The sequence below is a fragment of the Thalassophryne amazonica genome, chromosome 14, assembly GCF_902500255.1.
Source record: "Thalassophryne amazonica chromosome 14, fThaAma1.1, whole genome shotgun sequence".
Classification (NCBI taxonomy): Eukaryota; Metazoa; Chordata; class Actinopteri; order Batrachoidiformes; family Batrachoididae; genus Thalassophryne; species Thalassophryne amazonica.
The window spans coordinates 67723180-67738227 of record NC_047116.1 but is presented as its reverse complement, the minus strand read 5'-3'; the positions used below and the strand labels follow the sequence as shown (position 1 = coordinate 67738227).

General features: G+C 47.0%; 1 protein-coding gene across 1 annotated transcript in view; it reads right to left on the bottom strand.

The window, feature by feature from the left end:
- rab3gap1 (RAB3 GTPase activating protein subunit 1) overlaps positions 1 to 15048 on the bottom strand; it is a 146880-nt gene that overhangs the window by 64000 nt on the left and 67832 nt on the right. The window contains exon 14 of the mRNA XM_034186125.1: positions 5013 to 5120. Coding sequence (XP_034042016.1) covers positions 5013 to 5120 — 108 coding nt within the window. The remainder of the gene's footprint in view (positions 1 to 5012; positions 5121 to 15048) is intronic.

The following is a 15048-nucleotide window of genomic DNA, read 5'->3' as shown; positions in this document are numbered from 1 at the left end:
CATTCACAGCGCTTCACTTTTTCCACATTTTGTTATGTTATAGCCTTATTCAAAATGGAGTAATTTTTTCCCCTCAAAATTCTACTCACAACACCCCATAATAACAACATGAAAAAGTTCTTTTGAATTTTTTTGCAACTTTATTAAAAATAAAGGTGGGCTGCCATGTGCCTTTTACTGAGTGGCACTCTACCATACAGGTCTGATTGGTGGATTGCTGCAGAGATGGTTGTCTTTCTGGAAAGTTCTCCTCTCTCCACAGAAGAATGCTGGAGCTCTGACCAAGTGACCATCAGGTTCTTGGTCACTTTCCTGACTAAGGCCCTTCTCCCCCGATCACTCAGTTCAGATGGGTGGCCAGCTCTAAGAAGAGTCTTGGTGGATCTGGACCGCTTCCATTTACAGATGATGGAGTCCACTGTGCTCATTGGGACCTTCAAAGCAGTAGGAACGATTTTGTACCCTTCAACAGATTTAGATCTAGAGACAATCCTGTCTCGGAGGTCTACAACAATTCCTTTGACTTCATGCTTGGTTTGTGCTCTGACATGCACAACTATGGGACTATATGTGGACAGGTGTTTGCCTTTCCAAAACATGTCCAATCAACTGATTTTACCCCAGGTGGACTCCAATTAAGCTATAGAAACTTCTCAAGGATGATCAGTGGAAACACAATGCACATGAGCTCAACTTTGAGTTTTATGGTAAAGACTGTGAATACTTATATACACCTTATTTTTAATTTTATTTTTAATAAATTAGCAAAAATCTCATAACTTTCTTCACATTGTCATTATGGAGTATTGTGTGTAGACGTTTGAGGGGAAAATGAATTTCATCCATTTTGGAATAAGGCTGCAACATAATAAAATGTGGAAAAAGTGGAGGGCTGTTACAAGTAACAGCCCTGCACTGGCTGTTACTTACCTGTAACAGCTAGGTACACACTGCACTTTTTTAGAAGGCAGTGTGACGCATCAAGCGACATGTTAACATAAATTCCCAAATCAAAAAGAAAAAAAAAAAAACACTCGATACTGCACAATTAAATACAATGTGAGTGACCAGAGATGGAATCCAATTTAAAAAAAAAAGGAAGAAAGATGGTTTACATTTACAGTCACAGTGTCTCACAGTGCTTCAGTGCCTGATGCAGCTCTCGGCTGCTTGTGAGATGAAAGCTACTGAATGTAAGTTTTCAACACAGGAACAAATGCTATATCCATCCAATATTAATGTTTTTAACCTTTTAAACATTATTTATGACCTCAAATAGCATGAAGCACAACACAAAAGCATGAAATAAGAAATCTGCATCATATTTAACTTTGAATAAAATTGGCTCAAGTTGTAGCTCCTACAATGGATGAAAAAACATGAATCATTAATTTAGGATATTTTACCATTTTTTCTTTTAACATTTCACTTTGAAAGGACATACTTGCATTTTTGTGTAGTATTATGTATCAATATGGATTTCGGAAAAATCATCCAATATGTATGGCCCTGATTGAAGGCCCTGATGGATAGAATTTATGCTGCCTTAGATAACAAAGAATTTGGAACTGGTGTGTTTTTTGAAAGCATTTGATACAGTAAATCATGAAATCTTGCTTTCTAAGTTAAATAAATATGGATTTAAAGCTATTGTTCATAAATGGTTTAGTAATTATTTATTAGAGAGAAAACAGTATGTTTTTCTTAATTTGAAATCTGAAATTAATTCTATAGACTGTGGAGTTCGCCAAGAGTCTGTCCTCTTCTACATCAGGTGCTGTGTAGAAAACGTCACTGAAAACAGACGCATCCGCGTCTTTCCAAACAGGAAGCTCTGGATGACAAAGGAAGTCCAGACCCTGATAAGAGCTCTTAACTTCGCCTTTAGGACAGGAGACAGAGCTCTCTACAGCACCACCAGAGCTGACCTGAGGAGGGGCCTCAAACAGGCTAAAGACTCTTACAAAAAGAAAATAGAGGGATACCTGACGGACAATAGCCCGTGTCAGATGTGGAGGGGGATCCAAGCCCTAACCAACTACAAAGACCACCCCCCTCCAACATCCTCTAGCAGTAGCAGTACACTGGCAGAGGAGCTAAAAGCTTCTTTGCCCGGTTCCACACCACCGCCACACACCTGCAGTTACAGCCTCCACCTGGTTCCAGCACCTCACCTCTCTCTCTAGGAGCTTGAGAGGAAAAAAAACCTATGAGCAGTGAACCCCAGGAAAGTTGCTGGCCTTGACAGTATCCTGGGGGACGTGATTAAAGCATGTGCAGACCAACTGGCAGGGATCCTCACCAAACTCTTCAACCTCTTCTTGACACATGCCATCGTTCCCACATTTTTGAAGGCCTCCACCATCGACCCCATCCCCAAATAACCTGCCACAGAAAGCCCGAATGATTGCAGACCCATCGCCATGATATCTGTAATCATGAACTGCCTGGAGCAATCAATCTCTCAGCCCATCAGAGACTGCCTCCCTCCCTCCCTCAAACCCACCAGTTTGCTTACAGTGCAAACCGCTCTAAGGAGGACGCCATCGCCTTCACGTACCACATAGCACTGAGCCACCTGGAGAACAAGAAGAGCTGTGCAAGGATGCTCTTCGTGGACTACATCTCAGTGTTTAACACCATCATACCGGATATTCTCATCACCAAACTGCGTAAATTACAGATTCCCCTCCCCACCTGTAAATGGATTAAAAACTTTCTGACCAGCCACCAATAGTTTGTGACACTCGGCCCCCACCACTCCTCCACACTCACACTCAGCACTGGTTCCCCTCATGGCTGCATTCTGGGCCCTCTATTGTACACCCTGTACACCTACGACAGCTCTCCAACCCACCCAACTAACCAGATCATAAAATATGCGGATGATACCACAGTGGTTGGACTCATCTGTGATGAGAACAAGACAGAATACAAGGCAGAGGTGGAGAAACTGTCGCTCTGATGCTCAGAGAACAACCTGACCCTGAATGTTCATAAGAAAAAAAAAAAAAAAACTCATCATTGACTTCAGGAAGAACAGACAGGACCACCCCCCTCATAAATGGAGAACGGGTGGAAACTGTCACCACCTTCAGGTTTCTGAGCACCCACATCTCTGCAGACCACTCCTGGACCTCCAAAATCAGGATTCTGGTTAAGAAGGCTCAGCACTTTGTTGTTCTTTCTGCGTGTCCTCAGGAAGAACAACCTTGACATGAACCTGCTGCTGTCCTTCTATCACCCTCGGTGGACAGTGTACTGACACAGTGTCTGGGCGTGCGGTACACGGGATCCAAGGCCAAAGAAAGGACGGCATGCAGGGGGTCATAAACACTGCCCAAAAGGACATCGGCTACCCTCTGCCCAACCACTGCTGCCTGAGGAGAACCAAAGCCATCACAGGAGACCCCCACACACCCTACTCACACACACCCCACCCACCCCATTTGACCTGTTGCCCTCTGGGAGATGCTACAGGTCAACAGAGTCCCACACCAGCAGGCTGACAAATGCCTTCATCCCCTGAGCCATACGTACTGTAAACAGCCATGGACACACACACATAAAGTAGTGTTCAGAATAACAGTAGTGCTATGTGACTAAAAAGATTAATCCAGGTTTTGAGTATATTTCTTACTGTTACATGGGAAACAAGGTACCAGTAGATTCAACAGTGTTCACAATAATAGTAGCATCTGCTGTTGACGCTACAAACTCAAAACTATTATGTTCAAACTGCTTTTTTAGCAATCCTGTGAATCACTAAACTAGTATTTAGTTGTATAACCACAGTTTTTCATGATTTCTTCACATCTGCGAGGCATTAATTTTGTTGGTTTGGAACCAAGATTTTGCTCGTTTACTAGTGTGCTTGGGGTCACTGTCTTGTTGAAACACCCATTTCAAGGGCATGTCCTCTTCAGCATAAGGCAAAACATGACCTCTTCAAGTATTTTGACATATCCAAACTGATCCATGATACCTGCTATGCGATATATAGGCCCAACACCATAGTAGGAGAAACATGCCCATATCATGATGCTTGCACCACCATGCTTCACTGTCTTCACTGTGAACTGTGGCTTAAATTCAGAGTTTGGGGGTCGTCTCACAAACTGTCTGCGGCCCTTGGACCCAAAAAGAACAATTTTACTCTCATCAGTCCACAAAATATTCCTCCATTTCTCTTTAGGCCAGTTGATGTGTTCTTTGGCAAATTGTAACCTCTTCTGCATGTCTTTTACTTAACAGAGGGACTTTGTGGGGGATTCTTGCAAATAAATTAGCTTCACAGAAGCGTCTTCTAACTGTCACAGCACTTACAGGTAACTCCAGACTGTCTTTGATCATCCTGGAGATGATCAATGGGTGAGCCTTTGCCATTCTGGTTATTCTTCTATCCATTTTGATGGTTGTTTTCTGTTTTCTTCCACCCGTCTCTGTTTTTTGTCCATTTTAAAGCATTGGAGATCATTGTAGATGAGCAGCCTATAATTTTTTGCACCTGCGTATAGGTTTTCCCCTCTCCAATCAACTTTTTAATCAAACTACGCTGTTCCTCTGAACAATGTCTTGAACGTCCCATTTTCCTCCGGCTTTCAAAGAGAAAAGCATGTTGAACAGGTGCTGGCTTCATCCTTAAATAGGGGACGCGTGATTCACACCTGTTTGTTCCACAAAATTGACAAACTCACTGACTGAATGCCACACTACTATTATTTTGAACACCCCCTTTTCAACTTTTTTTTTACTAATAGCCCAATTTCATAGCCTTAAGAGTGTGCATATCATGAATGCTTGGTCTTGTTGGATTTGTGAGAAGCTACTGAATCTATTATCCAGGTGTCACGATGCAGAGGAGGGGGTTGAATTTTCACACCTGATAATATAAGGTTAGACAATTGTCGACTGCCAAATGTTTTAGGAAAGAAACAAAACCTGAGACAAGTGAAATTTTGTGTTCCTAATACAATCTTCATGTTGTGAACTTGGAAGAACAACAAACATACACTGTCAGAGTCTTGATCCATCTTGGTCTTGCCACCTGTGTTTGCCTGCTCCATCTTATTTTTGATATGGTCAGGTGACTTCTCCACAGCAGCATCTGGGAAGAGATACTAGAACATTGACAAAAACACATCAAAACCTCTTCACAAACCAAGTACCACTTAAAATAAACATGTTGAATATTGATCCGGAAAACAAACAACCCAACTCTAGAGTGCCTTGATAGAGAGTGTGGCGACATGACGAGCCGAAAAAAATCGGTCATGTGACTCGTGGTGCCATCTTCAGTTCAAAATAGTGTTCGCTGTTAATGTGTCTGCATGTAAATCCAGCTATTTTATTTATTTATTTGCTGAAAATCCCAGGTTGCTGTGCATTTGGAGGCACAAACAGACACAGCAAGGGGTTCAAGAAGTACAGATTCCCTTCCGATCCGAACAGAAGAAAAATTGGGGAAAATAAAGTCAGCTGTGTGGGATGGAAGCCAACATCATGATCAAAGCATTGAGAGGTCGGTAAATTTCTTGTTCAGTCCCATGTACAGTAAAACTCACCTAAACAGTCGTTGTATAAACCGGATATTCGCAGTCACCGGACAAAAAAGTCCCAAACTTAGTTGTATCATTTTCCATGTAATAAACACCGTATATAACACATTTTGTACAGCGGATTTTTCGCCGACATCGGATAAAATGTCCCATCCGATTGCTCTATATTTCCATTAAACCCCTCACATGTGGGACCGGAGTCATTTCCGTGACTAAAGCCCGACCTCTTATTTTTTTCACACCATGCTCAGACTCGGAGCTGCAGCCTGACGTGCACCTGTTAAATCAGACAGAGCAAAAGGCTGTGATATGACACTTTGCTACCTTCACTCCTTCGTCTCTCATCATATCTTAATAGTTTTTACAGTGAACATGCAGATTACATTTTGATAATGGATCAAATACATTTGTCAGAAAAAAAACCTCAGTGGAAATTTGGACCCTGTTGTGTGGGCTGCCAGAAGAGGAGGTACTGCTGACCCACCACCAGAGGGCGCCCTGCCTGAAGTGCGGGCTTCAGGCATGAGAGGGCGCTGCCGCCATGGACACAGCCGGGGGTGACAGCTGTCGCTCATTACCTCTTGACAGCTGTCACCCATCTACTCAACATCATCTCACTCCATAAAGACCAGACGTCATCTCCACCTCGTTGCCGAGATATCATACTTCATTGGAGGTAATATCCTCAGCCGTTTTGTAATTGCAATATTTGTATATTGTGAGTGTTTGCAGGAGTACCAGTTCCTCCGTCGGTGGAAGCTGTGAGAGCGCTGAAGGCACTCTTTTCCCCTGAGGAATCTACAGTACTCTGCAAGTTATTGAGTGAGAGGTGGAGGTGGCATCCCCACCGTTGTTGTTACTGGGTGTACACACACCCACACTTGACTGTCTTTGTTCTTCGCCAGCAGTACCAGATCCGACAGTCGGGGACGGTGATCACCTGGGAATTCGGGACTTGGCGGCTCCAGTATTCACCAGGTTCTGGGGCGGCGGAAATCGTGTGGTTCCGGCTCTTCTTAGGACAGACGTCTTCTATCCTCGAGCCTGCCCACACGTCACCTTTGTGTATTGACTGTTATGATATTCTGAGATTGTCTGTATGTTCGTTGTGCACATTCACAACATTAAATTGTTATATTTTGGCTCATCTATTGACCGTTCATTTGCGCCCCCTGTTGTGGGTCCGTGTCACTACACTTTCCCAACAGGATATCTCGGCCAGCGTCATGGACTCCGAGGGGCGTCACCCGGCTGTTGAACGACCAATGGGAGAGCAGGGAGCGCAGGCGTCTGCAGGAGACGTGATTGGTGAGCTGCAGCACATTCTCACTGCCTTTACGGCTCAGTTGGATCAAATGACTGAGCAAAACATCCTCCTGAACCGCAGGGTGGAGGCTCTCTCCGCACAGATGGCGGCGAGCGCTCAGGGCACTGCTGCAGCTCGTCCTCCTGCCGACCCTGTGCAGGATATAAACGTTCCAGTGGTGGTTCAACAACCCCTCCCTCCATCCCCTGAAGCATACATAAGCCCTCCTGAGCCGTACGGAGGTTGTGTGGAGACGTGCGCGGACTTTCTCATGCAGTGTTCGCTCGTCTTCGCACAACGTCCCGTCATGTACGCGTCAGATGCTAGTAAAATAGCTTATGTGATTGCTCTGCTTCGGGGTAAAGCACGCGCCTGGGCTACGGCGCTCTGGGAACAGAACTCACGGTTGTTATCAGCATACACTGGGTTTGTGGGGAGTTCAGAACAGTGTTTGATCACCCTAACAGAGGAGAGACCGCTTCAACCGTGCTGCTGTCAATGAGACAGGGACGCGAGAGCGCAGCCGCTTATGCAGTCAACTTCCGCATCGCGGCTGCGAGGTCCGGCTGGAATAACGTTGCGCTCCGCGCCGCCTTCATAAACGGACTATCATTGGTTCTGAAGGAGCAGCTGGTAGCTAAGGAGGAACCGCGGGATTTAGATGGGCGTATCGATCTCGTTATACGGTTAGACAATCGGTTGGAGGAACGCCGTCGGGAGCGAGGCGAAGGACGTGACCGGATACGCGCCGCCCCTCTCCCTTCCGGGTTCGAAAAGGGGCCGCCCTCCCCACGCTCCACAGCCGCAGCGCTTTGTGGGGCAACAGCTCCCCCTGCTGACGTTGTTAGGGAAACGCACAGGGCCAAAATGGGGAGGCTGATCCGTGGAGAGTGTTTTCTCTGCAGCTCAACTGAGCACACACAGAGAAACTGCCCCAAACGGCCAAAACGACAACACTAGCCCTTAGAGACTGGGCTAAGGGGGGGTCAAAACATTCAAGTGAGACACACACAAACTGCCACATGACTCCCAGTCACAATCCTGAGCGGGGATTTAACCCTTCAAGCCCGAGCACTGGTGGACACGGGGTCAGAAGGGAATCTGCTAGACAGCAGATGGGCAAGGGAGGTAGGGCTCCCTCTGGTGGCGCTTCCTTCGCCGTTGCAGGTGCGGGCACTAGATGGCACCCTCCTCCCTTTACTCACACACAAGACACCACCAGTAACTCTGGTGGTGTCTGGAAACCACCGGGAGGAGATTGAGTTTTTTGTAACTCCTTCTACCTCCCACGTGATTTTGGGCATCCCATGGATGTTGAAGCACAATCCCCGGATTGATTGGCCGTCTGGGGTGGTGGTTCAGTGGAGCGAAACCTGCCATCGGGGGTGTTTAGGATCCTCGGTTCCTCCCGGTTCACAGGCTAAGGAGGAGGTCAAAGTCCCTCCCAATCTGACGGCAGTGCCGGTTGAGTACCACGATCTTGCTGACGTCTTCAGTAAGGATCTGGCACTCACCCTTCCCCCGCACCGTCCGTACGATTGTGCCATTGATTTGGTTCCAGGCGCTGAGTTCCCGTCCAGCAGGCTGTACAACCTCTCACGACCTGAGCGCGAATCAATGGAGACCTACATCCGGGACTCATTAGCTGCCGGGCTGATCCGGAACTCCACCTCCCCGATGGGGGCAGGTTTCTTTTTTGTGGGCAAGAAAGATGGCGGACTTCGTCCATGTATTGATTACAGGGGGCTGAATGAGATTACGGTTCGCAACCGATACCCGTTGCCATTGTTAGATTCCGTGTTCACCCCCCTGCATGGAGCCAAAATCTTTACTAAGCTGGATCTTAGAAATGCGTATCACCTGGTTTGGATCCGGAAGGGAGACGAATGGAAGACGGCATTTAACACCTCATTAGGTCACTTTGAGTACCTGGTCATGCCGTTCGGCCTCACCAACGCCCCCGCGACGTTCCAAGCCTTGGTTAACGACGTCTTGCGGGACTTCCTGCACCGATTCATCTTCGTATATCTGGACGATATTCTCATCTTTTCTCCGGATCCTGAGACCCATGTCCAGCATGTACATCAGGTCCTGCAGCGGTTGTTAGAGAACCGACTGTTTGTGAAGGGCAAGAAGTGCGAGTTTCACCGCACGTCTTTGTCCTTCCTGGGGTTTATCATCTACTCTAACTCCGTCGCCCCTGATCCGGCCAAGGTTGCGGCGGTGAGAGATTGGCCCCAACCAACAAGCCGTAGGAAGCTGCAACAGTTCCTCGGCTTCGCTAATTTCTATAGGAGGTTCATTAAGGGCTACAGTCAGGTAGTTAGCCCCCTGACAGCCCTGACCTCTCCAAAAGTCCCCTTCACCTGGTCGGATCGGTGCGAACCGCGTTCAAGGAGTTGAAACGACGGTTCTCTACTGCGCCAGTTTTGGTGCAGCCCGACCCTAGCCGCCAGTTCATGGTTGAAGTGGACGCCTCTGACTCAGGGATAGGAGCCGTGCTGTCCCAGAGCGGAGAGACCGATAAGGTTCTTCACCCGTGTGCCTACTTTTCACGCAGGTTGACCCCGGCTGAACGGAACTATGACGTCGGCAATCGAGAACTCCTTGCGGTGAAAGAGGCTCTTGAGGAGTGGAGACACCTGTTGGAGGGAGCGTCTGTGCCATTCACGGTTTTCACTGACCATCGGAACCTGGAGTATATCAGGACCGCCAAGCGGCTGAACCCCAGGCAAGCCCGCTGGTCACTGTTCTTCGGGCGTTTTGACTTCCGGATCACCTATCGCCCCGGGACCAAGAACCAGAGGTCAAATGCCTTGTCCCGGGTACACGAAGAGGAGGTCAAAACTGCACTGTCGGATCCACCGGAGCCCATCCTGCCTGAGTCCACTATCGTGGCCACCCTCACCTGGGACGTGGAGAAGACCGTCCGGGAGGCCCTGGCACGGAGCCCGGACCCAGGAACAGGTCCGAAGAACCGTCTGTACGTCCCACCAGAGGCCAGAGCTGCAGTCTTGGACTTCTGTCACGGTTCCAAGCTCTCCTGTCATCCAGGGTTGCGAAGGACCGTGGCAGTTGTCCGGCAGCGCTTCTGGTGGGCGTCTATGGAGGCAGACATCCGGGAATATATCCAGGCCTGCACCACCTGTGCCAGGGGCAAGGCAGTACACACAAAGGACCAAGGACTCCTCCAGCCGCTGCCGGTGCCTCATCGCCCCTGGTCCCACATCGGCCTGGATTTCGTCACGGGCCTCCCGCCGTCCCAGGGCAACACCACCATCTTCACGATAGTGGACCGTTTCTCCAAGGCGGCCCACTTCGTGGCCCTCCCGAAGCTCCCAACAGCCCAGGAGACAGCAGACCTCCTGGTCCACCACGTTGTCCGTCTGCATGGGATACCCTCCGACATCGTCTCAGATCGTGGTCCCCAGTTCTCCTCACACGTCTGGAGGAGCTTCTGCAGGGAACTGGGGGCCACCGTGAGCCTCTCGTCCGGGTACCATCCACAGACGAACGGACAGGCAGAGCGGGTCAACCAGGAACTGGAACAGACCCTCCGCTGCGTCACATCCGCGCACCCGACGGCCTGGAGTAACCATCTGGCCTGGATCGAGTATGCGCATAACAGCCAGGTGTCTTCGGCCACTGGCCTCTCCCCATTTGAGGTGTGTTTGGGGTATCAGCCCCCGTTGTTTCCCGTGGTGGAGGGAGAGGTCGGTGTGCCCTCGGTCCAGGCCCACCTGCGGAAGTGCCGTCGGGTGTGGCGCTCCGCCCGCTCTGCCTTGTTGAAGGCCCGGACGAGGGCGAAGACCCATGCAGACCGCCGGCGATCCACGGCCCCTGCTCGGATCATCGACGGGGGGCCGGCTTGGACGGTGCGCCGGCTCCTGGACGTCCATCGGGTGGGTCGGGGGTTCCAATATCTGGTGGACTGGGAGGGGTATGGACCCGAAGAACGCTCCTGGGTGAAGAGGAGCTTCATCCTGGATCCGGCCCTCCTGGCCGACTTCTACCGCCGACACCCCGACAAACATGGTCGGGCGCCAGGAGGCGCCCGTTGAGGGGGGGGTCCTGTTGTGTGGGCTGCCAGAAGAGGCGGTACTGCTGGCCCACCACCAGAGGGCGCCCTGCCTGAAGTGCGGGCTTCAGGCACGAGAGGGCGCTGCCGCCATGGACACAGCCGGAGGTGACAGCTGTCGCTCATTACCTCTTGACAGCTGTCACCCATCTACTCAACATCATCTCACTCCATAAAGACCAGACGTCATCTCCACCTCGTTGCCGAGATATCATACTTCATTGGAGGTAATATCCTCAGCCGTTTTGTAATTGCAATATTTGTATATTGTGAGTGTTTGCAGGAGTACCAGTTCCTCCGTCGGTGGAAGCTGAGAGAGCGCTGAAGGCACTCTTTTCCCCTGAGGAATCTACAGTACTCTGCAAGTTATTGAGTGAGAGGTGGAGGTGGCATTCCCACCGTTGTTGTTACTGGGTGTACACACACCCACACTTGACTGTCTTTGTTCTTCGCCAGCAGTACCAGATCCGACAGTAGGGGACAGTGATCACCTGGGAATTCGGGACTTGGCGGCTCCAGTATTCACCAGGTTCTGGGGCGGCGGAAATCGTGTGGTTCCGGCTCTTCTTAGGACAGACGTCTTCTATCCTCGAGCCTGCCCACACGTCACCTTTGTGTATTGACTGTTATGATATTCTGAGATTGTCTGTATGTTCGTTGTGCACATTCACAACATTAAATTGTTATATTTTGGCTCATCTATTGACCGTTCATTTGTGCCCCCTGTTGTGGGTCCGTGTCACTACACTTTCCCAACAGACCCGGTCATTAATGAGGCACACGTCCTGATTCAGGATTCCTGTAGATGTCTGTTGCCTCCTGACTGTAACTAATCTGTTACATATATATGGCTCACATCGGATAAATGTCCCGTCCGATCGCAATGTATTTCCATTAATAACCCCGAGCAGTCTGGACGTGCAGAGGTACAAATTAAAGTTTGGCTCTGACCTTCACCGATTTGAGGAAAGTGTGATCTGCTTTCAATCCTTCATCTGCCATCATATTATAATAGGTTTTATAGTGCACATGCTGATAAATGGATCAGAAAAGTCCGCACATTTACAGCACAAAGTGGGTAAAAGAGGAAAATGTACAGCTTACCTTTGATTTGGAGGTGATGATTGCAGAAAGAAAATCTTGTTGAGGGTGAAATTAGTCCAGAATAAATCATAATCCAGAGACGGAGAACTTTCAAACTGTCACACACGTCATGGCATGACACGGAATTACAGAGCAGCAGCTGCATAAATCAGGCTTTAAATTAATTAAATAAATCATACATTTATGTCAATTTGATAGCTTAACTATTTTTATATTTATTTTGATAGTACCTGTACCTGGATGTGTTGCTGTATGTGGTTAAATGAGTTTAAAAAATGCTGAAAACATTAAAAGGTTCTTTCAGTTGTTCAGCGCAGTTAAAAATGGCACCATGTTCTGAACTGACGCCACTCTCCAATAAAGGCGCTCTAACCCAATCTACCCCCCCACCCCCTGGACAACAACCAACCCAACATACCTCTTCCTGCCTTTAGCACCTTAACAGCATTAGTATACAGTACATATTTTATATTTAACAGTTTTTCATGGCATATGTCTAGTTTTTTGTGGTGTACAGTATCTATGCAGGAGCACCTCAATTTCTTTGTACCCCCCCCCCCCAATACAATGACAATAAAGACTATTCTAACTCAAGATGATGACTAGATGTCTTTCATACAAACTTTTGCAGAGAATCCTTGAGAACCACTGCAATGTCTTTGTGTCTAATAAGCAATTACTAAACGAGACTCAGAGGTAGTGGCAATGAACTAATGTTCTACCTGGTTAGATTCCACTCAGCACCAAGGACAGTTCCACACCAGAGTGCATGCAACAGCATGTATGCTACCTGATATAGCTGCTATCCACTGGTGAATTCAGTGAGGCAGGTTATCGCATTAACTGATTTCAGCTGTAGGCTCTGATGGGAAATACTCACCCACTGTTCAGTAAGAAACACTACTGCACTTTAAATTTAAAGTAGTGTGGGGATCCATGGGCTCTAGATTGGGTAGTGTTTATAAAATAGGTAGCTGACATTTTTGTGGTAAGGGTGGTAATAAATTAAGCAAAGCGTGTACAATGAGTTGGAATGGTCTGAGTCCAGAAAGTTTTTGAACCTTTTAATGTTAATTTACTGTCTTAATGTACAGGTGCTGGTCATATAATTAGAATATCATGAAAAAGTTGATTTATTTCAGTAATTCCAGTCAAAAAGTGAAACTTCTATATTATATTCATTAAAAACACACAGACGGATATATTTCAAATGTTTATTTCTTTTAATTTTGATGATTACAACTGACAATGAAAATCCCAAATTCAATATCTCAGAAAATTAGAATATTACTTAAGACCAATACAAAAAAGGATTTCTAGAAATGTTGGCCAACTGAAAAGTATGAACATGAACAGTATGAGCATGTACAGCACTCAATATGTAGTTGGGGCTCCTTTTTGCCTGAATTACTGCAGCAATGTGACATGGCATAGAGTCGATCAGTCTGTGGCACTGCTCAGGTGGTATGAGAGCCCAAGTTGCTGTGATAGTGGCCTTCAGCTCTTCTGCATTGTTGGGTCTGGCGTGTCGCATCTTCCTCTTCAGAATACCCCATAGATTTTCTATGGGGTTAAGGTGAGGTGAGTTTGCTGGCCAATTAAGAACAGGGATACCATGGTCCTTAAACCAGGTACTGGTCACTTTAGCACTGTGTGGAGGTGCCAAGTCCTGTTGGAAAATAAAATCTGCATCTCCATAAAGTTGGTCAGCAGCAGGAAGCATGAAGTGCTCTACAACTTCCTGGTAAACGGCTGCATTGACCTTGGACCTCAGAAAACACAGTGGACCAACACCAACAGATGACATGGCACCCAAAACCATCACTGACTGTGGAAACTTTACACTGGACCTCAAGCAACGTGGATTCTCTTTCTCCAGACTCTGGGTCCTTGATTTCCAAAGGAAATGTAAAAATTACTTTCATGAGAGAACATAACTTTGGACCACTCACCAGCAGTCCAGGCCTTTTTGTCTTTAGCCTAGGCAAGATGTCAAGTCAGGAGTTTTCCCCATGATTGTCTTCCCCCTTAGTCTTGTCCATCCAAATTGGAAGTCCCAAAAACCAGTTTTATTTGTTATTATCTATCGTCCACCTGGTCGTTACTGTGAGTTTATCTGTGAATTTTCATACCTTTTGTCTGACTTAGTGCTTAGCTCAGATAATTATAGTGGGCGATTTTAACATCCACACAGATGCTGAGAATGACAGCCTCAACACTGCATTTAATCTATTATTAGACTCAATTGGCTTTGCTCAAAATGTAAATGAGTCCACCCACCACTTTAATCATATCTTAGATCTTGTTCTGACTTATGGTATGGAAATTGAAGACTTAACAGTATTCCCTGAAAACTCCCTTCTGTCTGATCATTTCTTAATAACATTTACATTTACTCTGATGGACTACCCAGCAGTGGGGAATAAGTTTCATTACACTAGAAGTCTTTCAGAAAGCACTGTAACTAGGTTTAAGGATATGATTCCTTCTTTATGTTCTCTAATGCCATATACCAACACAGTGCAGAGTAGCTACCTAAACTCTGTAAGTGAGATAGAGTATCTCGTCAATAGTTTTACATCCTCACTGAAGACAACTTTGGATGCTGTAGCTCCTCTGAAAAAGAGAGCTTTAAATCAGAAGTGCCTGACTCCGTGGTATAACTCACAAACTCGCAGCTTAAAGCAGATAACCCGTAAGTTGGAGAGGAAATGGCGTCTCACTAATTTAGAAGATCTTCACTTAGCCTGGAAAAAGAGTCTGTTGCTCTATAAAAAAAAGCCCTCCGTAAAGCTAGGACATCTTACTACTCATCACTAATTGAAGAAAATAAGAACAACCCCAGGTTTCTTTTCAGCACTGTAGCCAGGCTGACAAAGAGTCAGAGCTCTATTGAGCCGAGTATTCCATTAACTTTAACTAGTAATGACTTCATGACTTTCTTTGCTAATAAAATTTTAACTATTAGAGAAAAAATTACTCATAACCATCCCAAAGACATA